General features: G+C 27.3%; 3 protein-coding genes and 2 long non-coding RNA genes across 13 annotated transcripts in view; 2 read left to right on the plus strand and 3 right to left on the minus strand.

Annotated features, from left to right (window-relative positions):
• The window catches only part of LOC114119527 (testis-expressed protein 2), a 104023-nt gene that overhangs the window by 2561 nt on the left and 74552 nt on the right, over positions 1 to 26910 (plus strand). For 2 of the 3 annotated variants that reach the window (XM_027981107.2, XM_027981108.2), the window contains exons 8-14: positions 1331 to 1452; positions 1656 to 2012; positions 2416 to 2571; positions 2656 to 2873; positions 4206 to 4517; positions 5124 to 5247; positions 5309 to 6043. In XM_027981107.2, the coding sequence (XP_027836908.2) occupies positions 1331 to 1452; positions 1656 to 2012; positions 2416 to 2571; positions 2656 to 2873; positions 4206 to 4517; positions 5124 to 5247; positions 5309 to 5371 (1352 nt within the window). In that variant the 3' untranslated portion in view covers positions 5372 to 6043. Of the gene's footprint in view, positions 1 to 1330; positions 1453 to 1655; positions 2013 to 2415; positions 2572 to 2655; positions 2874 to 4205; positions 4518 to 5123; positions 5248 to 5308; positions 6044 to 26910 lie in introns of those variants that run through there. The other variant, XR_007603599.1, reaches the window with a different exon arrangement.
• LOC114119538 (uncharacterized) lies at positions 10083 to 14936 on the minus strand. Of its 2 annotated transcripts, XR_007603602.1 has the most exons (6): positions 14355 to 14935; positions 13035 to 13406; positions 12845 to 12961; positions 11726 to 12723; positions 11488 to 11636; positions 10083 to 11054 (listed from the first exon to the last, which is right to left on the minus strand). It is a non-coding gene; the product is annotated as an uncharacterized LOC114119538 (long non-coding RNA). The 2 variants fall into 2 exon arrangements; XR_007603601.1 differs by lacking the exon at positions 10083 to 11054 and having other exon boundaries at positions 11415 to 11636; positions 14355 to 14936.
• LOC114119536 (UDP-glucosyltransferase 2-like) lies at positions 15029 to 18471 on the plus strand. 5 transcript variants are annotated; one of them, XM_050198811.1, is made up of 6 exons: positions 15029 to 15212; positions 15322 to 15597; positions 15972 to 16829; positions 17561 to 17780; positions 17877 to 18096; positions 18161 to 18471. In XM_050198811.1, exons 3-6 carry the CDS (start codon positions 15987 to 15989, stop codon positions 18444 to 18446), a joined length of 1569 nt encoding a protein of 522 aa, XP_050054768.1. In that variant the 5' UTR covers positions 15029 to 15212; positions 15322 to 15597; positions 15972 to 15986; the 3' UTR covers positions 18447 to 18471. The 5 variants fall into 5 exon arrangements, with proteins under 5 accessions (XP_050054768.1, XP_027836922.2, XP_027836921.2 ...); XM_027981121.2 differs by lacking the exon at positions 15322 to 15597 and having other exon boundaries at positions 15029 to 15196; XM_027981120.2 differs by lacking the exon at positions 15322 to 15597 and having other exon boundaries at positions 15030 to 15212.
• Positions 19371 to 19804, minus strand: LOC126549488 (uncharacterized). The gene is made up of 2 exons (XR_007603603.1): positions 19690 to 19804; positions 19371 to 19600 (listed from the first exon to the last, which is right to left on the minus strand). It is a non-coding gene; the product is annotated as an uncharacterized LOC126549488 (long non-coding RNA).
• On the minus strand, positions 22106 to 26878 carry LOC114119528 (methionine--tRNA ligase, cytoplasmic). Of its 2 annotated transcripts, none has more exons than XM_027981109.2 (12): positions 26575 to 26876; positions 25948 to 26064; positions 25479 to 25682; positions 25290 to 25379; positions 24839 to 25190; positions 24541 to 24760; positions 24267 to 24480; positions 23914 to 24150; positions 23661 to 23844; positions 23432 to 23596; positions 23158 to 23316; positions 22106 to 22614 (listed from the first exon to the last, which is right to left on the minus strand). In XM_027981109.2, exons 1-12 carry the CDS (start codon positions 26682 to 26684, stop codon positions 22456 to 22458), a joined length of 2211 nt encoding a protein of 736 aa, XP_027836910.2. In that variant the 5' UTR covers positions 26685 to 26876; the 3' UTR covers positions 22106 to 22455. The 2 variants fall into 2 exon arrangements, with proteins under 2 accessions (XP_027836910.2, XP_050054767.1); XM_050198810.1 differs by lacking the exon at positions 22106 to 22614 and adding an exon at positions 22631 to 22842 and having other exon boundaries at positions 26575 to 26878.

Raw genomic sequence — 26910 nt, forward strand, 5'->3', positions numbered from 1 at the left:
GAATAAATCAAACTTTGAAAAGATAACATTGGACTCTATATTTAAATTTTCAGAAATTAAAAATATATTTATTTATTCCTTAACCTAATTTAACCTATTTCAATACTAATAAATAGTTTCATTCTTAATATTAGATTCTGAATGGAGCGATGAATGTGTTAATTTTACAATAATGTGTGTATATGAAAAATTTTTATGTCATCATCTTTTATCACAGTAATGTAATCGATTTTCAATAAAGCTAAAGTTACTAAGTTCTGGTATTAAAGAGGATCTAGTTGGTACTTTGGGGGGTCAAAATTTAAAATTTTTGAATCTTTTGTTATTAAGGATAAATAAGAATTATTACTCAAATTGAATTATCAATATGAACAATTTTTTTTTTTTATGTAAATCAAAAACGAATTATTCTAGATAATTTAAATTTTCACCAAATGTTTGTTTTATCATTTTCTATGTATAATAACATTTTTAAAATATTTTCTAAGTAGTAATACTTAAAAATATAGTATAAACCTTAATAAGTTGTTCATTTCTCAATTAAATAATATTAAAAACTACAGTCATAATAATTTTTTATGAGCATTTTAAGTTAAAATTTTAACAAAATTAATAATAATGAAAATTATCAAATTATTTTGTAGTTAAAAATTTATAGAAAAATTTTTTTTATACCTAAGATTTCAAAATTTGATTTAAAGTAATTTATTAGTTTTCAACCTATTAGATAAAATTTCTTATAATAATTAATTAAACTATTAATTATTTTGTTTTTTGAAAACATTAATCATAGGAAATTAAAACCCTTTCATATATTGTGTTGTCAATATTATCGTAAATTTTAGTATTCCCAATGACATTTTAAATTTATTTTAATCTTTTTATACTGTTTTATGTTAATTACAAATAGATGTTATTCAATGTTGAGCTATATAAGTTATAATAATACTAATATTATAATAAATGTAATGTTTTTGGGAAAAAATAGTATTAATTTACCATAATATTAAATATTAAATTTATGCCTTATAAAAAAAAAATATATATATATTTCATGAAATATAATGCGTAATATAGGCTGGTCGACCGTCACGACTTAAAATTGTTTTTCGTTAACAATGATAAATCATTGAATTCAAATTTAACATACCCATATAATCATTGATTATAAAGTATTTATAATCAATGATAAAACCACGGTATAGAAGATAACTCTTCTTATACCGTGATAAAACTATAAAAGTATCCCAATCGACACTTAACATATAACAGAGCGACACTCACTTGCCTAACTTTTTATATTTTGATTTTTGTATTATATTCATTGTAGAATCATATTATGAAGAAATGTTGGAATGTGGCATATCAGATATGAAAGATGATTATGACTTTAAAAATGAAGTTAATTATTCCGAAAATAAGCAAAATGAAAAGAAAAAATTAAAAACTGATGTATGTATAATAGTTTTTATATTATTTGTCTTGTATACTAATTAATTTTATCAATTTATTAGTTAAACTAAATTTATTTTCTACAAAACTAATTTTTAAATTTACCTGAATATGGTGATTTTTTGAAAATCAATCATATAGGTAATTAACAATTTAATACTAGTGAATAAATTAAATAAATAATAATTAGGACTTAATTTTAGGTGATCCAAACTGACTCCAAAAATGATCGTAAAATTAATGAACCAGAGGCAGGTACATCAAAAAACTGTGAAAAATCAAATGACTTAGAAGAAGAAGATGAAGTAGATAGTGAATGGAAAGCTGATTCCGATAAAATATATTTATTTGCTAGAAATGATCCAGAAAAAGAATTATGGTTTCACCGATTAAATCTTTCTTCTGCATTTGACGTGGTAGCTGCAGATGAATTGACCAATAAGAAAAAACAAACCGTAGAAGAACATAATAAATTTATCAAAGCTTATCTTGGTTATCTATTTAATGTTTACGAATCATCTAATTATCCAGTCAATACTGATGTTCAAAAAAAAAAAGAGGTATTAAAATAATAGATAATATTTATAAATATTTTCTGATTTTTAATAATAATTGTATTTATTTAATGTATTTCATATACATTTTATTATATTTAAAAGATAATACTAATACTTGTAACCAATGATAATCTATGATAACAACTATGTTCAAAATTCAAAGGGGATTTCACTTACTAACACTTTATTATCAAAAATACAATAAATAGTTAATGAGTTAAAAATCAAGAATTGGTTAAAAAATGAAAGTATATTGTAACTAATATTTATAATAATTTAAGTTATGTCATAGTGATAATTTTTCGTCCATACGGTAGAATTTACCTTATTTAATATTATTTTAGATTATTTAATTATATTTTATCCTAACTCAGTTTACATATTTAATATATATGAATGTTTTTAGAATTTGATAGCTGCTCAAATTAATGAAATTCCTGATGATCAACAGTATTTATGGTTAAATATGCTATTGGGCCGTGTATGCTTTGATTATTTACAAAATCCTAAAATACTCGAAATGATTGCTGACAAATTTCAAAGAAAGTTAAATGCTATAAGGGTAAATTAAACTCATTTAAAAATAATGATCACCACAAACTAATATTTGTAATTAAATTTATGTTGTATATCTTTTTAAATATAGTTACCAAAAGTAATGGATATACTTGTAATTAGAAGCTTATGTTTTGGAAAAGGTGAAATTCCTTCTATACGCAGTGTATCAAAACCTTGGATAGATCATCGAGGAATATGGTTTGAAATTGAAATTTCTTATAATGGTTCATTTCAAGCATCAGTTGATACTAAACTTAACCTTATGAAATTAAAAAGAGAAGAAACTCGACAACAAAAAGAAGAAGTGTAAAAGAAGTTTTAATTAATTACTTTTACTATTTTTAACATTTTTGTTGATTAATGAACTTTCTAAATATTCTAATTAAATATCCGATAGTTACAGAATATAGGTAAATCTAAATTACCATTTATCATAAAAGAATAATAGTATTATATTATTTTTATCTTAAGCTAATGCTACATTTGTATGCAGGCACGTACCCAGGTGTAGTAACAATCCATCCCCCCCCCCCTTAACTGGGCTATACTTTTGTCTTATAAAGATAAAGATTTATCATAAACTGTAAGGTACAGGTTACAATATAATATAGCGTATACCATGTATGCATGGACAAGGACATCATCCATCTTTTAAAATCCGGGGGGATACTGTATTTTGCATGTGATAAAAATATCGACATATTTTTCTGATATTTATTATTTATACTATGATATTATAGTGGGATAAAATTAATTTCTGTAATTATCTTTTACAGAACAAGAAGTTAACAAACACTGATCATTAGTTTTTTTTATTCAATGCTTCAATTATAATATATAAATTTATAATAGACACTGAAATCATAAATCATTATCTGTCGACTATTCTCTTGTTATATGTTTGTACGATTGTACGAAGTATACTTACATAAAGTTATTATTGATTTGTATAATCTTAACAATTAATTTAGAATAACCCCCCTTTTGAATTTCCTAGTTATGCGCCCATCTGCATATCTTGGGTCCATCTTAAAATTGTGCAACATAACAAACCTGGTGTTGTTAGATTTAATTTTAATTGACCTATTGTCCTATTAATAAACTTATTAAATTATAACAAATCATGAACATTTTTTGTATGACTATAATATTAATTTAAAAATATATATTCAATAATAGACAATAGTATATATTTTCAAAGTAGATTCAATTCAATGAAATAATTCTTTCTTGAGTTATCAATATTCTCACTTCTAATAATTAAAATTCCTTCAACTTATTAATGGGGTAACTACTATTAAGCATCTAATTTTCCTTTTAATTTATCAGAAATTAATAACATAATCTGTTAGCTTTGTTTGTATGGTTTCTGTTTTTTTATAATTGCTTATCTATTGTTATTAATTAATGATACCAATGATAAATAAATTAGTATAATTAAGTGTCATAAAATATTTATTTTAATATTCTTTAAGTATAATAATCACTAGTTACTATTTTAATTTGATAGCATAATTTTTCCTTTCATTGTATAGAAAAACCTTGATATCTAATTTGCTCAAAGAATGTGTTTTCCATAACTAGTTTATTGATGCATTATAAATATATTTATTATGTAATTAAAAAAAAAAATTTTAGAAGAAGTGCTGTGTACGACTCTAATCAAGAAGATAGTGGTGAGACATCAAACGATGAAGGCCATGCACGAGAGGATGTTAATTTTGCAGAAAGATTATTTGAACAACAGACCTTAAATGACCCACCTCCACCTCAAGGAAGTCGTATCACAAGGTTTATGGAAAATTGCTCCTCTGGTTTTCTTGAATTAAAATTCGTTAGAAAAGTTTTTGAAAATGTCGCTAAGAAGGAACTTACTCTTGTTATCAATGTGAAACAATTAATTGGGACACTTATAATCAATTTGCCTCCACCGCCCACCGATCGTGTTTGGTAAATTATCAATTCAATACAATTTTAAATAGTAATACAAAGTCCATGATTATAATTTATAATATTTAAATTTTACTAGCTATTAACAAGGGTTATTTATTTGATTATTATACTTATAACCTACCTTCAATAGTATGCTTTGCTTGTTAACATATTTTTTGATATTTTTTTTGTTAATAGAATTACAACTATTTAAATGATATCATTGACTAAAATATTTTGGCATTAGTATTCAACAAGTAAATAAAGCAACTTTACATTATTGAATGTATTGATGTTGCAGATATTTCATTACTCTAGTAAATTGTATTTATGAAATCAAAATGTTAGTTGTTTAGTGGACTATTTGGTACTTACTCATTAGTCATTTTAATAAATATCAAAATGCTTATCATTAGGCGATTGCTATAACAACTAATGAGTATGACCATCACTACAAAAACATTTCTTGTATATCAATAATTATATTAATTATAACTATAATAATAATTACTAATACTTTTGTTTTATTTTATTATTTGATTGTTATAGGTTTATTATATATTTTGAATAATCAAAGATTTAAGCTTAGCTTATAAATTATAAATTTTCTTATTTTTTACTTAGGGTTTCTTTCAAGGGAAGTCCACAAATAAATTTTGAAGCTAAACCAAAAGTAAATGATACAAATGTTCCACTCATGGATGTTCTTACTAAAGCTTTACATAATATTTTAATTAAAGAATTTGAAGTAAGTCTATTTATTGTTCTTAAATTGTACAATATTAATTCTATATTTGTATACATTTTAGAAAGTTATTGTTCTACCAAATATGATTGATTTTTCTATACCATTGATGAATAGTGAATATTGATTTAAACCTTAAATATTAAAGGGTTATACAGAGGGTTTAATTAATAAGAAAAAAGTATTTGTATGTTTCTACAAAAAATATATAAGATTATAATGAGGATGTAAGCATTCGTTACCAATGATTAAAGAAATATACTAAAAAATATGACTGTGATAATGTTTTAGTTTTGCCAATATGTTTCTTTTTAATATATGTTTTTATTTTAGTTTATAACTTCTTCCATTGTTTAAATAGTATTTGGCTGTCAAAGTATTGTTAATTTATTTTGTAAGATTGTTTAATAAAAGTAGTTCGATTAGTTGAAAATGCACATATTTAACAAAAGGATTAAAATCCTATATCCAAAAGGCTGTAATATCTAATCGAATTACCTACTGTTTACTTTGTACTATTTCTATTTTAATATTTTTAAGAATGAGTGTTGTTTTATTTTTAATGTTAAAATCAAAGATACCTATATTAGACCAAAAACAACACAATTATTTTTCAGATTTGTTTATTACCTACATTATATTATTTACTATTTATATTATTATAATTTTATTATACTAATGATTATAATACATTTATTATTAATAAATCATTTTAGTATTTATGACTTTTATAATATTTCATTGCACACTTTTTTGTACACAAGGTGTAATTTGTATTAAAATATTATTGTTTATTTAAGCACGTCTATATATTTTAAGTCAAAAATCAACTCTGTGATTATTAATTATTTAATTGAATTGTGTTACAATACAAACAAATAGAATAAGTATATGTATTATTATTATAAATTTCACTGTTACACAAAAGTTTAAAATACTTTTACATATAATCCATTTGTTTATATACCTTTTATCATTATAAATATCAGGGCAGTCAGTGAAAAATATTTTTATATTAAAATTTTAATTGTTTTGAACGAGCAAAAAAATATTTATTGACATTTATAGCCTTATAGGAATAAAAGTAAAAGTGTGGTGATTAAATAGAATCTACAAAACAAAAGGAAATACCAAACAATATGGTAATCATTTTATAGACATAAAAGTCCTTCCTTAACTGTATGACGAGGAACTATACATTATAACCAGTACTAAAGGAATGGTGTGCTCTGTAGCATTAACTGTTACTACTTATCACAATTATGGTAAAAGCTGTTGAAGGCCAATCCTATTCTTGACAAAAAGCACGAGAGTGGAAATGTGAATGCAACAGGATATAACAATCGGCTGATGAATCTTTGCATGATCTCGAGTCTCGACTATGTAAAAAAATCAAAAATTCTTATGATTTCTTAATTTTCTTAATCGGTTCTTTTGTAATTTAAGGTTGTAGTTCCCATTGATTCATGAGCCCATTGCGAATGAAGCAAAATTTAGCCATGGGTAATCCTCCTGAGGGGGTTCTTTAACTTTTGACGTTGTGTCATTTTCTAATTAAATGTATGACAATATTTATACATATATGAACACATGTATTTATTATATGAACAATATTAAAAGTTAAACAATTCACCACTTTATAATTATCTGCAGATCGTCCACTTAATTGTTTTGCCAACATAGTGCGCAAGAAGTTTTCATATGCCTTTTGTTATTGGCTTGAGTCTTGGAAATATGATTTACAGTACACATTTGATCATCAATTTACACTTTTTTAAAGAATGATTATTAATCATTAGGTACATTATTTCATAAAGCATAAAATAAAATTATATCTTACTTTAAGAGTACCTACCTAGCTGTATAGTTCCTAATATTATTACGTCGATTCTCTTGTAAGTGAATCGGTACACGATTGAACAACTTATTTAGTATCGCTAATGGGCTTTTCGGTCATACTAAACTGCTCATTCGAGCGTTATTATTAATTTTTTCATCAGTCTAAAATAAAAGAGATTAGGTTAAAAAATTATAATATAATGTGTTGGGTGTATGAATTTAAAAATCACAGGTAACAAAACATAATATTGAATTTATATTAAAATTGTTATTACAAAGGGGATGACATATCACGAAAAAAATATTTAGATAGATTGACCATTTTTAAAGTTAGTTCAACTTTAAATTCTAGTTATAATGTAACAACCAGATAATTAGTTGATGTCACCAATTAATTTTAGTTAAATTTAATGTGATATTAAACAAAAATTTAGGCTAGATCAACCAATTTTTTAGTTGTCACAGCTATTTATTATGGTATCGAAGGTTAGGTTAGGTTAGTAGTATCGAAAGAAAATTTTAGGTTACATCAACCAATTTTTAGTTGTTTCAACTATTCATTTCAGTGACGTATTTAAGGGGGTTATTGGTATGGATGATAGATCCCACCTGATTTCTTATTTGTTACTAATTTATAACATTGTGATGTCGATGGTAAGTTAACTAATTCCTTAAAGAAATTAAATGTTTGCTAACATATTATATACCCCCCTTGAAAAAATATTAAATACGCCACTATTTCATTTAGGATAAATTTATAGCAATATTGACAATTTTCTTCTGTTAGCTTTTACTTTTTTAATCTTCCTTTTAACAATTTACATTACCACATTAAATACAACTTCTTTCAAAGTTCTTTTAACATCAATTCAGTGAGAGATATTAGTGCTTCACTATCAATACATTTATCTAAATACAAATAAGTTATTAAGTAAATAATACACCTAATTACAGCGGTTCCCAACCTTTTTGAGACTTTTACCCATAAATCAGGTTAGATATTAAGAATTACCCCTCCCTCCCAAAAAATAACAGAAACAATATATAAATATTATTTGAAAGTAATACAATTATAAGTGTCATTACGACATAAGATAATGTACCTAATCTAAACTATCCCAAAACTATTAACAACAATTTTATTATTACAATTACTTTTACTGTTAGATTACACATGACTGATGCAGAGTTAATAATAATAGATATTAAGTTCATAAAAAATAGTCTTTACCCCCTTAAGAATTTGTGTTTTACCCCTTGTGGGGTAATTACCCCCAGGTTGGGAACCGCTGACCTAATATATACTTTTATACTTATAGCTGTTTATGTAGTGAATGAACTAATTTTCAATGTTAAGGATTTATTTAACAGTTATTATTTAAATAATTACATTTACATTTAAATTTTTCGATAAAATTTTCCAATTTCCACTCTTTTAATTAAGAAATGGTAAACTCATCAGCCATTTTAAAATTTCCAACCTATTCAAATAATAAATTTTAATGTGTAGTACCAGCATTATATTAACCACCACTAAAGTCATTAGTCAACCCTGTTCAGTACTAATGATTCCCGAGACCAATGTTATGTATTAGTTGATTCTCGGGTCATTATTAGGTATGTACGAGTTGATTTCTATTGTTTAGGTTTCTTACAGCAGTTGTGTTGTATACTTGTATGCGGAATGTCGGAATTCTTGTTTTTAGATTCTTAATATTGTTGTCTATAGCTTAAAAGTAACTATAAGTATGTCTATAATATAGACAATAGTCTAGTTAGTCACTAGACTATTGTCTAGTCGAACCTACTTTGAATCATTTTTATAAAATTTTATCATTTATTATACATTGTAGGTATCTAAGTCGTACATTGAAAATGTGAAATAATAAAGGAAATTACATGAAAAAATTATATATATATTATAATACACTTTTAAAATTGCTCTCAGATATGGAGCGTTATCCAAGTTTAGTAGGTAAATATAATGCATCCAGGCCACCTACTTTATTAAACATTTTCTTTAATAATACAAAATTTAAGTTGTTTCAATTTTCAATTTTAATTCAGGTTTTACAATTTAATAAATGTTTGACAATATGAACTTAACTAGTTTATTTTACAGTTAAAATAACTTAGCTTTTCTTAGTTGATTTAAAAAAAAAACCATCAAGTTAAAAATATTTTTAAATTTTTCTTTTATATGTAAATATTACTACATTAGTATAAAATATAATAAATATTTCAATATTATGTAATAAACCATGCAAATAAAATGTATAATTAAACGTTTTATAGAGTTTTTATTTTATATATCTATTTAATTGTAAAGGATTTAGTTGTAAATTATATATTATACGAATTGAAATTAGAAATGTTTTTAATAAAATTAATAATTATAAATTACAAACTGACAATTGTTATGTTTTAATGTTATACGACTTAAATATGAAGGTCATGTACTCATGTTCACATCTTATGACATTTAATTACTATACGATATAGAAAAATATATTTGTTAAATTAAAAATTTGAGATGAGTATAGTTTAAATTAATAAATAATAGTATCTAGATAAAGTACCTAAAAGTAAAAAGGTATATTATACAGTGTACAGTGTACAAAAAGTTCAATAAAATTGCTTTTTATAATTTATAAATTATAAATTAGAACGACACATTCACTCTTTATATGATTTACATACTAATTAAAAAAAAAAGATTAACTTTTTTTAAACTGAGTTAAGTTAATATTTTTTTCCATATAATATGTCTTAACTTTAGACTTATCGATCTTGTATCCTCTTAATTTAACATACCTAACTAGAGTTAATTATTTTCATTAACTTGCTCACCTTTGGTACAAAGTAGTTACATAATAATGTTGTGAAAATTTCAAGTAAAAATAATCATTTTGAAGAGTACCCGAATGCTCGTGTGACGTCACAATGATGACCGCCAAATTTAAATATGGTTTCACGGAATTAGACTTAAGTTAAGAATCTCGAATTTTGGATTACATATCGTTACAAAATGGTTACATAATCTTGTGTAATTTTGGTGCAAAAATTTAGAACTTGGGGTGCTGACGTGACGGACCTCAAACATTATATATATGCAAGTAATAGATACCTCAATATTGGTATCTTCGTAGTACAAATGGACAAATGGTACTAACACATATTAAATATATTTTGGGAAAGTGGAGGATAATACATGATGGGATTATTAAAAAAAAAAATTTTAATGAGGTTATTTATGATTTCAACCAACGACAATAATGAAACCGGAGTTCTAAAAGTTTATGTTGGCGTACATGAAACATAAAAGTAAACGTGACTACAAAGTAACTGCTGCAACCGATGAGTAATAACTCTACCCATCCTGAAACATATAAATATATCGTATCCGTGGCCACAATCTATGATTATATATCATTAGTGGAAATCGTACGTTTGGTCTTTCGCGATTACGATTATAAATTGATCGAATGTGTGTGTATTGCGTGTTTGTTGAGCCAAGGTAGTTCGAGCTCATGCTCCGCCAGCATTCCTGGAGCCTCCAGTCCCTCAATCTGCGCTTTTTTGGGAAGAGGATAGTCTGCTGCAGCCACTTGAGACTTGATTCCAGTTCAGTTCGGGTATAGATCGCTGGAGTGGAATCGCGTGTAATTCTTGCGACGATGTCGCCAGGTCGTAAATTTTTATAAAATTTTGTCTTGGTCGTTCTCTCAGTCGTTTTTTGTCTTGTGATTTCATGCACTATTTGGTCCACCGCTCTCCATAAGTAACCAGCCCAGATTATCCGTTTGCTTTTAATTCCCATTATGTTTGGCTCTGCATTGATTTCATTCATACGTATTCTCTTCTTGTTTTTTTTTAGGCCCATAGATTCTATGTAGGATTTTCCTTTCGAATACTAACAGTCTTTTTTCAGTCCGACTTTGTTGATATTCATGTACCACTAGCATACGTAACTATAGGTATAATAAGCACTTTAAATAATGGTATAGGTAAGCGAAATATTACTTATTTCCTGCCGTTATTCTTTTGTTAATTTTTTCGTGGATATAATTTACATTTATATTGAAATAATAATTTACCTAACGTTATCATGTTTACCTAATCAAATGACAAATATTCATGTAGAAAACTTCAACTTTTAATATACTTACTATAATACAATATATATCCAATACAAGTACTAATAAAAATCAAATATAATTATCTTTTAGTTTATTTATGTTTTGTTGTTATATTAAATATTATAATATATTATTACTAGTGATGGGTCAAAACCTGATTTTTTAAATCGAACCAACCTTGAACCACACAAATATAAACAAGTAGTAATATATTTATAATTAATAATACTAAAAATATCAAAAAAAAATCATCAAAAATTCTTACGATTTCTTAAATTTTCTTAATCGGTTGTCTTGTAACTTAATACTGTAGCTCCCATTGATTAATCAAGAAATGCATTCCTATTGAAACGAAATATACCTATGGGAATTTCTCCTCCGAGGGTCCATTAAATTTTGATGTTGAAACATTTTCTAATTAAATGTAAGACAATAACTATACATACATGTATATATTATATGAACAATATTAAAAGTTGAACAGTTCAACGCTTTTAAATTACCTGCAGATCGTTCATTTAATTTGTTCGCCAATGTACCGCGCAAGAAGTTTTCACATGCATGCTGTTTACATTGTGTTTTGTAAATATCAGTTCCGGAATATATAGTATCATCAAGGTAAAGGAAATAGTTAGAGTGAAAATTAAAATTCACAGCATCTGGAAAAGAAAACCAAATTTAACGATGGACATCTTGACGATCAAACAACAAAACACGCATTCTCCAGGAGCTCAAAGTTTAATATACGAGACACAACACAGTCATACAAGACAGAGGTTACTCTTACAATACCGATCGACTTTGTTGTTTCACATCTCGATCGAACGCGAAACAAATTCGCGCCGCGTCAATTTTATCGGCTGTTGCCTGTTGCTACTTGCTATCGTGCCGTCGGCGATGAAGTTCACTGAGCACCCTCCCTCTCCTACATCGGGAAACAAGTTGTCGCCGCCGACTTTTTGTCGTATTTCCGCGGTTGAGCTTGACAGACCTTTCTGTAGTTTCCGCCTGTATAAGTACGTTAACATTTTATATATATCCAATACAAGTACGAATAAAAATCGAATTTAATTATTTTTTAGTTTATTTATGTTTTGTTGTTATAATAAATATTATATGTTATTACTAGTGATACCCTGATTTTTTAAGTCGAACCAAACTTGAACCGAACTTTAAATCATTTTCTACAATAACTAAATTATTAACTAAATAATTGTAAAATACCTAAAATGTTTTAAATAACGCACTATGAATAAATAAATAAATAAATAAAGTAGCAAATATAAATATGTATTAATAAATTTATAATTAATAACACAAAAATATTAAAAAAAAATCATCGAAAATTCTTATGATTTCTTAATTTTCTTAATCGGTTCTTTTGTAACTTAAGGCTGTAGTTCTCATTGATTCAATAAATTGTGCATCGCTAATAAAGCAAAATGTAGCCATGGGAAATCCTCCTGAAGGGGTCCTTAAGATTTTGATGTTGAAGCATTTTCTAATTAAATGTATGAAAATATTTATACATATATGACACATGTATATAATATATTTATTATACATATATATTATTATATGAACACTATTAAAAATTAAACAGTTCACCACTTTTAAATTACCTGTAGATAGTCTACTTAATTGTTTTGCCAACATATAGTGCGCAAGAAGTTTTCACATTCCTTCTGTTTGACTTGAGTCTCGGAAATATGATTTACAGTATACATTTGTTCATTAATCTATATTTTTTTAAAGAATAATTACTAATCATTAGGTATATTTTATAAAGCATAAAATAAAATTATATCTTACTTTAAAAATAGCTGTATAACTCATAACATAATGATTTGCATCGACTTGATGCTCTTGTAAGTGAATTGGTACATCATTGTACAACTCAGAATTAAATCAAGTTATTGTTATTTTAGTTAATTGATTGTTTTAAATTATTAAATTTATTGTTTAATAAATAATTTAGTTTATCCTAAAAGCGGCTAAAAAGCATCGTCTTCTGCGCAATATCAGGTAATGTGTTGGTTTTGATAAAAGCCTTTTTATTGTAACGTTAGGTCGTAACAGTCCAAACCAATAACTTAATTTAGAAATATCTATAGCTAAGATGGAACCTCAATAGGTTATTATAGGTGTAGCAGTATTTAGTTTATATTGATAAATAACGCGTACCTGAATCGCGGAAAAAATGACCACGGAAAAAAAACCCACGGAAAAACCCCCCAAAAAAAACCTACGGAAAAAAAACCCAAACTAAAAAACACACGCCGGAAAAAAAGCCCACGGAAAAAAAGCCCAAATAAATATGTTATACATAATATATTTACATTTATTTATAAATACATATTTTAAATAATATTTACAGTAGTAAAATATAATACTTTATTAAATTATACATACATACATACATACTTTTTAGCAATTCAATTAAATTTTATAATGTTTTAATTTAGTTTTTTATTAATTATCATTATTATACAGTTAAGTTAATTTTAATTTTTTTATGTATAGATATAGCCTACAAGTTATTATTATAATTAACCTTATAATTCAACAATTTAATATTGTATAAAAGTAGTATTAGTAGTACTAATAGTATTAACTATTGATTGTTATCGTTTTGACACTATTTTATTATTGTCTCAAATGATAAACAAATGTAATCAATGATTATTAATTAACCCTTAATCAATGTTGATTTTGCTTAAATGAGTTTAACTTTTTTTTTATAGACTACTATCGAAAATTATTTTTTTAAATTATTATATTATTTAATTATTATGACTATGCGATCTCTCGTATTATAATTATTAGTTATTATTATGTTACCACAAACGAAAATATTTTGTATTTTTAATATTTTGTTCCTATGTTCTATTAAATAATTATATGATAAAATTATTTTAAAAATATTATTATTTATTATTAAAAATATATTATATGATTGTAAATCCATTGTATAATTAACAATCAACTACAGTTTATAAAATATTTCATAATATAAGATTACAATGATAGCACTTTTTTTCCGGTGTGTGTTTTTTAATTTGGGTTTTATTTTTTGGGCTTTTTTTCCGTGGGTTTTTTTTCCGTGGTCATTTTTTCCGCCTCCCCGCGTACCTATAGGTATTAACATTGATTTTAGAATATTCTAAAATTAATGATATTATTTATCTCTTATATATCTAATCATTATAATATGTATAAAATATTGAAGGTACTGTATACTTAAGTTACCAACTCTATAGCAGTTCTATTCGGTTTAATGGTGTAAATAGGAGCTACTTCCCAGCTGAGTATATGCGTTTTATTTCATCGGCGGTCAAGCTCCACCTACCTATTGATGGTTCTTTCACTGAAATTATATAGCACAGTACCATGGCGTAGAAGGGCACATGCATATAATTTTTAAATTGTTACTCTATCGCACTTTTTATAATAAGTACTTGTAAATTTTAAGTTATCAATCAACTTTGACCGTCGATGTAAGACTGATAGCATTTAAGCGACGTTTCCTTCGACCGCGTTGAATAGGTACTGGACGTACAATGGTTGTAATGTAACGTCCACGGGTTGCCGTATACGTCAAAGATAAGTATTTTCTAAATATAGAGTATAGTAAATTGTAATGATATTTTAATAATAACACAAACATTGCAATAAAATTTAAAACATGAATTCATTAATTTTTTTTATTAAAGATAACCCTCGGCATTTGAGGCCATTGGGATAAAAAAGATTTTTTTTTTTTTTTTAATATATACAAGTATTAGAGGTATTACATAATAATAAAAAGGTTATACAAAAAAATGCTTAAATGATATGCGACATGCAAGATTAAATTAGTTTGTTCAATACTGTTTCCTAGAAGAAAACGAATATGCCATGCCTGGTAATGGAAGCACAGGTCCGAGTATATCATATATACAAATGATTAATTGATTGCGGTTCCTTGCTTCGAGGTATGCGTCACATTTGGTAAGGATGTGTTTTATTGTGAGTTTGATCCCGCGAATTCATTAATTATTTTTTATATTAATGTTTGCAATTTTATCAATACATATATATTTATGTCTATGTTGGATAGGCTGAACGATTTTCATATCATAGAAACTGAAGCATTACCAATACTAGACTAGTGCTGTAAATACCTACTAAAGTATTAAATAATTAATTTCATCTAATTGTATTTAAAGTGAAGTTTGTATGGATTGTTGATTTTTTTTTAACCAATCACAATATTGTATATTTTGTTAGTAAATTTAAATTTAAATTAAAATAAAAAAAAACAGTTACAACAACAACAACATACATATTGAACGAGAACATATAAATTATTTTGTTTTAAACGTTTAAACGAAGGGTAAGTAAATACTATAACTACAGAAATGTCGATATAACATATAGTGAATATTGAAATGGTATAAAATTTAAGATACTCGAAAAAAAATATCATAGTAAATTCTAAGAGTTTGTTACTCAGAATTTTCAAAAAAAAAAACTTACTGTATCGAACGAATTAATTTTAAAAACACTTAACACTGTAAATATAAGTAGGTATATGTATAACTTTTATCGGGTAGACCGTCATATAAGTAATCAACAAAAGAGTAAATTTTTGAGAGAAATAAACTTAAATATTGTAACTGCAACAGTACAGCACGTAAACGATATTATAAAAGTATACCTTTACCGCATACGCCGATCGTAACGCAACCGATTTAACGTTATTTAAAGGTCTGCAGCAGCAATATGCGGCGGACCAAGCAGGGATCGAGTGGCGGGGCCCTGTGGATCGCCGCGTTGTGCGCGTGTTCAGCACTGTCCCTGCAGTGGACACCGGCCGAGGCCGCGAACGTCTTGGCGCTGCAGTCGATCGCGGGCAAGAGCCACTGGAACGTGATGCGGGCGCTGCTCCGGGCGCTGACCGACCGCGGCCACACCGTGATCGCGTTCACGCCGTTTTTGGACGGCGACCGAGACGGTTACGCCGAGGTGGACGTTTCCGGGGACTTGGAGGTCAGGGTCGGGCTGAACGTGTCGCAGTTCAACGACGTACAGTGCACGCCGATAATAATCAAGCACGTCGTGAACGCGACCCGGACCGGTTGCAGCGCCGTGTTCGAACACCCGCGGATGCGAGAGATATTCGACGGCCGGTCGCGGCCGTTCGACGTGCTGGTGGTCGGGGCCCTCTGGTTGGATTGCGTGTCGTACGCGGCCAACGTCCTCCGCGTCCCCGCCGTGTACGTCGTCCCGTCGCCGATCGTCACGTACTCGGAGCGTTCGTTCTTCGGGCACGTCCCGAACCCCGCGGCCGTTTCCAACGTGCTGTTCTCGCGCGCAGTTCCCACGGCGTTCGCCGACCGTTTTGCCAACGCGTTGCAAACGGCGTACGGTTCGTGGACGCTGTGGCGAGAAGAACGGCGACACCGGCAAATCCGACCGCTCGCTAGCGACGCCGTGGTGGATCTGGTCAAACCGTCGGTGACTTTCACCAACACGCACTTTATCACCGAACCGTCCAGGCCATTGTCGCCGGACGTCGTACAGATCGGTGGAATACATTTGGCCCAGCCGGGACCTTTGCCGAAGGTAGGTACCTATATAATAATTAATTGTAATTTGTATAGATTATTGATCTTTTGAGCTCTTAAATAATATAGTGTACTGCGAGACACTGGCTCGCTATACCTACTCTGCACAGAGAATATGGATTAAAAATAGACAATCGAAATAATTATAAATGTCGGATTGATAGCGCATTTGTTACCTAAGTTTTTATCACAATAAGTTTTTCAATAACCTATATATTATATTATGATAAACCGTTATAAAAAAGCAGGAACCGAGATAACACTGCGAAAGATGTGTTAACTTTAAATTTGAAAATGAAATACGGACGATTAGTGTTACGTCACAAATTTTATAAATCTTTATCAAATGTCCTAATTAGATTCAAACAAATATTTCGTACTGGATGTATGAAAAGCATATACTTTTAGAAAATTTGAACGAAATTGTAGTTTAAACTTTAAAGTTACGTGATTTTTTATTAAATTAATAATGTACATTAGTACGCACAAACCTTAAGAATTTATAAAAATTAAACGATTCTGCTTAAACAACGTGTTAATATAATTAAAATATTTAGAAATATAACTACTTTTGAATGAAATATTGAACGTATTGTACAATATTGTACACACTAAACATAAGGGGGGTTTCAAGACTATATTTCTATGAAAAGCTGAACAATGAACATACGCAACATTTTTTGAATTGTTAAAAATTAATTTTTACGAAATTTGTTTTTATGTTAACAGGATATTTTAGAATTCATTGATGACGCTCCTCATGGTGTAATTTACTTTACATTAGGTTCGGTGGTTTTAATGTCATCGTTACCAGAAGATGTTCTGAGCGTGTTTCGTGAATGTTTCTCTCAAATTCCACAGAAGGTGTTGTGGAAATACGAAGGCGATATGAAAGACAAACCGAAGAATGTGATGACTCGGAAATGGTTTCCACAACGCGATATACTTTGTATGTTCCGAAACATTTAAGTCGTGTCATATATTCAATAATTCTATACAGGAATACCTCTAATGCTATCGATTTCAATCCAAAATAATTAAATAGTGCATCCCAATATGAAACTGTTTATCAGTCATGGAGGCATATCCGGAGTGTACGAAACTGTGGATGCAGGTGTGCCTGTTCTTGGATTTCCAATTTTTTATGACCAACCGAGAAATATTGACAATCTTGTCAGCGCCGGAATGGCGATTTCTATGGACCTAAATTTTGTAACTAAAGACAAGTTGTTAGACGCAATTTTACAAATTGTCAATGATGAAAAGTTGGTAACTATTATTACGTTTTTCTAAAACAAAAAAATAATTTCTACCTTTGAATGTCTACAGATATCGACAAAACGCTAAGATTGCTTCTGAACGGTTCAAAGACCGACCTATGTCACCCGCGGATTTAGTAGTTTACTGGACTGAGTACGTTTTACGTCATAATGGTGCGCCACATTTAAAATCACATGCTCTAAATCTGACGTGGTATCAATATTTTTTGGTTGATGTAATAATCACACTTTTATTCTTTGCGTTTATCATTTTGTTCATAATTTATTATTTGCTAAAAATGATTTATAAACACTATTTGAAGTATGTCCATAATGGCAAAGCTAAATGTGAATAAATAATTAAACGTCATAAAAATAATATTTTACTTAAATTAATAGATAAAAATGATCATACTTACCTTTATCCTATATCTGATTTCCATTACAGAAAATAATTATTACTATATACTTTATATATTACACTAATATGATTCGGTTTTATTTTCTCTTCCAGCATCAATGATCAACTGATATTAAGATAGATAGGTATAACTATAGCAACATGCACGTTATTGTGGTTTGAATATTACATTTAAATAATATTAAAGACTAAAAAAAAACTGATTAATTGCGTATACCTACATGTTACCGTCAATGATATAAATTAGTTAATAATATAAATGCCTAGTCAATATTATAAATTCCTAACATTAGTAGTTGATATTGTCAAATGTCAATGCCTAGGCATTAACTGACAACATAGACAAAATTGTAAGATTCAAATATTTTGTTAACACATTTAGTCATTTAGAACTATCTATGACTAGGAACTTACCTTAAAGTTTAATACTGATATGTCTTGTACTATGATTACACAACGATCACGCGTCGGTTATTTTATACAACTTTTGTTCCTTATTAATAGTTTCAATTCACTTTTATACTAATAATATTATATTATATCTTTAAACTATTTCATTCCGTAATAAAAATATATTGTACTGGACCAATTATGTTATAAAAAATGTACACTAATTATATTATACGATTCGTATTTATATATATGTGTATTAATCTGTGCTTAAAGTTGTGAACTATTATTTTAGTAGCTCTATAAATATACTAAATGTATTAAGTATTTATCTCTGCATTGTTGGTTCAAAGTTCAAACATTAAGGTCCGTCACGCCAGCACCCCAAGTTCTAAATTTTTGCACCAAAATTACACAAGATTATGTAACCATTTTGTAACGAAATATAACCAAAAAAACCATATATATATAAACAAGTAGTAATATATTTATAATTAATAACACTAAAAATATCAAAAAAAAAATCATCAAAAATTCTTATGATTTCTTAAATTTCCTTAATCGGTTGTCTTGTAACTTAATACTGTAGCTAGTGTAGCTCCCATTGATTAATCAAGAAATGCATTCCTATTGAAACGAAATATACCTATGGGAATTTCTCCTCCGAGGGTCCATTAAATTTTGATGTTGAAACATTTTCTGATTAAATGTAAGACAATAATTATACATACATGTATATATTATATGAACAATATTAAAAGTTGAACAGTTCAACGCTTTTAAATTACCTGCAGATCGTTCATTTAATTTGTTCGCCAATGTACCGCGCAAGAAGTTTTCACATGCATGCTGTTTACATTGTGTTTTGGAAATATCAGTTCCGGAATATATAGCATCATCAATCTACATTTTTTTTAAAGAATAATTATAATAAAAAAATATATTTAATGTTTTTAATACGCATATTACATTAAACTAAATTGATACCTATTTAGTTTAGTCGTATAAGACTAAAGTTCTACAAATAAATTAAATTGTTATTTAATTTTTAACTGTTATGGTATAAGTGACTCATCTCTAGTAGTCTAGACTCTAGATTCAACTTTCAACTTTGAATCGTCTAAGATCATTGTTAAATCATTTTAATTTTTAGCAAATGATATAAATTACGATATCACAAGAATAGTATACAACATATTCAACATTATCTCGTAAAATACGACTTCCACATCACAACGATTAGAAATATACGAACCTAGATAATCTATTTTTATGATTTTTCTTTAAATTAAAGCATTAATTTAAGCTTTTATTAAATTTTCAAGTTTTTTTTTATCGATATTCTAAAAATAAATGCTTAGAAAAAAAAAAAAAAATCGAAAAATTCAGTGGTCTATAAATAGCTCAAAAAAGTCAGAATATTTTGAAAATTTAACCTTGTGCAGATAACCCAGCCCTAGTATAAAAATTTGGTTAAAATAAATTTCATGAATTTACAGTGATTCGTTTTTGAGTTAGGTATAACTATTTAATAACATCAATTTTGTCAAAAACTGGTTTTGTGTAAAAATTTCTGTTTTTCAGTCACTTTTTTTTATGGTTTTTCCCGAATTTTTTGAAAACTGCTAAAAACTTCTTACTTTTGACTTGTACAATGCAAATGCTCCAAGGATGTTCAATTTTCCATCGGAAACCACCTTTGAAGTTTTAAATTGAAGCATTATTTCGACAAACTATGGTGTACAGTGTACACGCAAAAAAAGTAAAAACACATCATTGTAAAATCAATACTGTCCTCACTCCGTTCTGAATCTAAAATTATTTGCATGAAAAAAAATAAAAATATATTAGATAGCTGAGCGTGTAAAAAATAAAAATATAATTAAAAATTGTTTGATGATAGATGAATCATTGACAAACTGTAGCACAAAGCATAAAATTTAAATAATTGAACAACTATGAATACGCAAAATGTATAATAGAACAAAATTATTTATAAGACAAAACGCATTGTGTAATCAGGTCTAATTAGGCGCAGACTGGTAAAAAAGGGCAAGGCCGCAAGGGATGCTATATAATTTAAAGGGCAAATAACAAAAATTATTATTATTAGTATTCTTTATGATTGTTATTAATATTTTATAAATAATAGATTTACCTACAATTTTATTAGAATATTGTAACTTTCGCCTTCAAAATTTACATTCACTTTAAGTATTGAGTAATTAAGGCACATTCATACCGATATAGGGGCAAATACATCGTAGGGAAAGGGATGCTGTAGCATCCCAGCCAGTTAGCGCCTGTACCCAATATTAAAAAAAAATGAGGACATGAGGAAAAATATAAAATTATAAAACAATTGATTATTATATAAAGTATATTGATGTATATTAATTAATTAATACGACAGAACTAAAATACAATACTATATAGTTATTATAGTTATTATTACTGAAGCAGAAATATCTACATGTAGAGCTTTTATATTCTGATTTTAAAACAATTGTGAGTGCATTGTTTTTTAATGGTTCAACATTAACCTGATTGAAAATTGTATTAAGTGCTAATTAATCATTAATGTAATAATTTAATATAAAATACCATCTGTTATAACTGATAACACTATTTAATATTTCATAATAGTTACCATTAATTTTGGAATCAATTTTCTTTATGATTACATCCGGTTATCTATTTATTTGGAAAAGAATTACTACTCAATTTTTTTTTTTTTTTGTACCAATTTTGTTTAAAAATGAACCCAGCCTACTGAAAAATACATGTGTAGAGTTTTTCCAGGAAGCAACATTCTAAGGGGGTGCTATAGCACCCCCTCTGGATCTGTGCCTGATTATTAATCACCTATATAATTTTATGTGTGGGCTTGTTGCTTCTACAACACGGAATCATAGAATACCCGAAACTCACTAGTATGTTTTTTTATAATATTCATTATAATAAATTAATAAATTTTGTCTTGTTTTATAACAGATAAGCTCAGTGCACATAAGTATAATATATAGTTAAAATTATTCATGGTACCTGGACATTAAATCTACATAAGTTTGTTATTGTTTTAAAAGGCTTGACTTCCAGAATATTCACTTGTTCAGATTCTTGAGTTTAAATTATGACTAATGAGTACTTGACACAATACTATTTAGTAAATGTGATAAGTGTTTACCAATAATATATAACACATAATAATTTACCAAATGTATATTAACAGATTTATTTATAAATAATATTTATTGCATATCGGATATCTTTATTTACTATGATATTTACAGATATTAAAAATGACAATTACTCAACTATAAATTAATACAATTTTTATGTAATAAGTATATAGTTGTAACAACAGTTGGATAAAATAAATATATTTTAAAGAGAGTTAAAGAAATATTAGATGATAAAAATTAAAGTTTATTAAATTTTTATTGGAAATATGTAATTTTGAGTTATAGGACTGAAAAAAACTGTTTACTTAACTATTATCTTATCTCATAGCAAAGGAACAAAATTCAACACAATGAAAATTATAGTCAAGTTTATTTTTTAGTTGGTTTTTGTTTCATTTTTTGTCCGTTTTCAACTGGAATGCCTTTTGATATAGATAATTTAGATTTCAATTGTATCAATAAATCAATTTCAGGCTGTAATTCACTTTTTTCAACTTTTGCTTCCTTCAGTTTTCGTACTTTGTCGCCCTGTCAATAAATTATTAAAATTTAGTAAATATTATAATTAAAAAGATTATCCATTTATTATTTACTAATATTCATGACAATACATTTTGCAGTTAATCAATTGTTTTGAATTTCTATTGACACAGTTCATGGTTAGTGTATACTGAGTGCTGAACAGTTAACAGTGAAACAATGTACCAATCATTACTTAGAATTTGAATAATAATGTTAGTTTAAAATCCACTTAGACTATAAATTATGAAGACATTAAAATTACTACAAAAAAAATATATTGAATATTTATTTTTATATATATACATATTTAAGAAATGTTTTGTAAATATCTTGTAATTATATGATGAAATGAAAACAAACATGCATGGTTAACTTTTAAAATTTTAAAAAGTAATAAAGGATCAATATTTTTACAATAAGTTTGTAATCATAATGGAGATTATAATTATCGTACACTTCACAAATTAGTTGTAAGTTTAGGTAGATTTAATTGTTTAACACATATTGATAAATAATCCCATCCAAATTGTTATGTTATATTGCAATTACCTGTTTGGAAATTTCTTTTTCTAAATCTTCAATAGATATTGGATTAGTAGCTAATTTCATTTTTTCTAAGCTTTTCTTCATCTCCAATAACGTTAAAACATATGGTTCCCATTCACTTTTTTGTGCTCCACTTTGTTTTAATTGTCGCACTGTATCTCCCTAACATCAAACGAGTATAATATAAATTACAATATAATCATTTTTTTTTTTAATGGTTTAAAAAAAAATTTGAAACATAGATAACTTTTAAATTCATTAAAATAAGTTTACATACTTGTTTAGAAATAGCTTCTTCCATTTGTTCTACTGTTGTAATTTGTTTAATATCCAATCCAGAAGCCATTGCTAATTCTTTTTCCTGTGATTTCTGTTTTCCAGCAAAACGACTTTTTAATTGATTGACGACTGATGGATCAATTTTTTCAAATAATGGAGCTGGCTGTGATTTAAATAAAAATAAATTAGCGTTTATTGTTTATAAGCATAAAACTATTAAGTAATACTTTTCCAATTTTATGTCCAGATGGCAAGAAAACGGCTACGAAATTATTTAATAAAAATGAAGAGATATCAATGTTCAACTGTTTTCCGATTATATTAACAGTTTGTGGCATATAAGGTTGTAACATAACGGCTAGTAAACACACTAAATTACAACTTAGTCCAATGACTGTACCTGCTCTGATTCTAAAATATTATGCAATAATATTAGTCGAGTAAAATAAATAGTACTTTTATTTTCATATTTATTATTACTTTTCTTCATTAGATCCTTTAATTAACACCCATGGTTTTTGGAATTGCATGTATTGGTTACCATGACGAGAAATTGAAAGTATGAGCCGTAAACCATCTCTAAGTTTTGCTTTATCCAACATACTTAAGTATTCTTTGAGGTCACGCGTTACTAATGCTAATAAAGTGAGTTCATCATTTCCTAATTGAATTTCAGGAATAACACAATCAAAAAACTTTTCTAAAAATGATAAAGCTCTGAAATATTTGTTTTATACAAATTAGTATTTAATAATTATGTAAGAGTACACATTATTTTTCTAAACAATCAAAATACATAAGCATAATTATGTAAAGATCTATATTTAAATTACCTATTACAAAAGTTTCCTAAATTGTTTAACAATTCAGAATTATTTTTAGTAGCTAGATCAGCCCAGCTAAATGAACTATCTTGAGATTCAGGACGGACAAATAATAAGTAAAATCTAAAAACATCAGCAGGCAACCCTGTATCTTGAGCATCATTTCCAAATACTCCAATACCGCGGGACTTAGAAAATTTACCATCTTCATAGTTTAAATATTCTAAAACAATAAAAATATACATAAATACTGATTAGGTTCAACATTTTTGCAACCACAAACCTGTTGCCATTATATGATTGACCATTGTATAGTTTCGTTCAGTAGAAAAAAGGCATACTGGAAACATAACAGAATGAAAAGGCACATTATCTTTTGCCATGAATTGGTAGTATGTTATTTTAGTATCGTCTTCAGGTTGCCACCACTTACGCCATTCTGGCGTATAAACAGCACTCATACTCATGTAGCCAATCGGTGCATCAAACCAAACATAAAACACCTATAAACTCAGTTGTTTGAGATATTTTGCTAATAATGTAAAAACAAAAATCATTAAGTGTTAAAATTAACAGCATACTTTTGACTTGAAGTCTTCAAGTGGTACAGGAATTCCCCATTTCAAATCTCTTGTAATACATCTCTCTTTCAACCCATCTTTTAACCAAGACTTAGTTATCACTTTAGCATTATAAGACCAATCATCACCAGATTTATCTACCCAATCATTAAGTTTAGCTTCAACTTTGGGTAAATTCAAAAAGAGTTGCTGAGAACTACGTACAACTGGTGTTTTTTGACAAACCTTGCATCTAGGTTTTAAAAGTTCAGTAGCATTTATTAAATGACCACAACCATCACATTGATCACCTCTAGCGTCCTCATATTTACACAGAGGACATGTTCCTTCAACAAATCGATCGGCTAAAAATCTAAAACAAAATTAATAATGTCAGAATAGGTAATAATATAAAAATTAAGAAATTGTCTGCATGTGTGGCGTAAGAAATGTATTTTGATAAATAACATACCTATCACAATTTTCACATAAAAGTTGTTCCATAGATGCAGTAGTAGTATAACCATTATTGTGTACTTCTTTGAATATTTCTTGAACAATTCTAAATTAAATACAAATCAATATATATATTTTTTAAAACTAATTTAATTTAAATATAATATTACAATAAAAGTTAGAATTATAAATGTACAATTTTTACTCGGTTTGTTTTGGTGATGTAGTTCTACCAAAATGATCAAAACTGATATTGAACCACGTATATATTTCACTATGAATTTTGAAATATTTGTCACAAATTTGTTGCGGAGTTAATTTTTCTTCTAATGCTTTTGTTTCAGTAGCAGTACCATATTCGTCAGTACCACTAATGTACAATGTATTCCAACCACGTAATCTACAATATCTATTAAATAAAAGGAAAAAACAATGATTAATTTGATTTAATGGTAAATTACTTAATAAGAATACAACAATAATATTACACTTTAACTACTGTCAAAAACATTCACTATACGTATTTAATATATTATAGTTTGTATAATGTTAAACTTGCCATATTAATATATGATACATTTAAATTATAAAAAATTATAGTACATAATGCATATATTATTATATAATAAATAATGACTTATGTTCAAACAGATCATATTATTTAAAATAATTACCTTGCAAAAACATCGGCAGATAAAACACAACCAATTATATTACCAAGATGTGGAACATTGTTGACATATGGTAGTGCTGAAGTCACAAGAACATTTTTTTCGCCTTTTACAGGTAATCTTTAATAAAAATACGAAAATATAAAAACAAACAAATAAATGAAATAATGTTCATTGGTACCTATAACATTACAATACTATATTATTCTAACAAAAAGTAATAGACATTGATAAGTTAGTGTACTAATAAAGATAGAATATTATTGTAGAAATATAAAATATATTGAGTAGAGTAAACATTTTTTTTTCTACTTCAAACAAATTTCAATCTACTTTTGTTACATAAATTAGGTACATATTCAAAATATTTAATCAAATAGGTACCCGAGTATGTATCTATTACGTAACTAAACAAATTTAAGTTATTTAAATTATTACTAATATAATTAATTGATAAATATTTATTTATTTATTTTATTTTATTTTAACGTATTTAATACAATAGGGTATGTATGTATGCCAAAGAATTGTTATGAAGCACTGTAAAATAACATGGTTTAAAATTGTTTAGGCATTCGAGCCCATCGGTAAAAATTAAAATTTAAAACAACTAATGACGATCAAACTTACACTGGATGGCATTCAACTCTATTGATATCTTTTAGACAGGACTTGGATATCCACGAATTCTTCGCATTCAATAACTCGAATTCGTCTACTTCGACGGTCGTCAGCGACATTTTTACAACTTTTGAAACTTTAAGTAGTTCTTAATAATCAAACGACCACTCTCGTGTTTCGTTTTTAGTTGACAGGTCACTTAACGTTTTTCGACTTTGCAGTTAGCACTTTTGCAGATTGGCGCTTGCTCTATTTTGCACTTCGCAGACTGCAGAGTGCAGATCACCTATCAGCACACGTAAACACTGTAGATAATCTATAATCTATAGATAATATATATTATCT

This window comes from Aphis gossypii, chromosome 1 (genome assembly GCF_020184175.1).
Source record: "Aphis gossypii isolate Hap1 chromosome 1, ASM2018417v2, whole genome shotgun sequence".
Taxonomy (NCBI): Eukaryota; Metazoa; Arthropoda; class Insecta; order Hemiptera; family Aphididae; genus Aphis; species Aphis gossypii.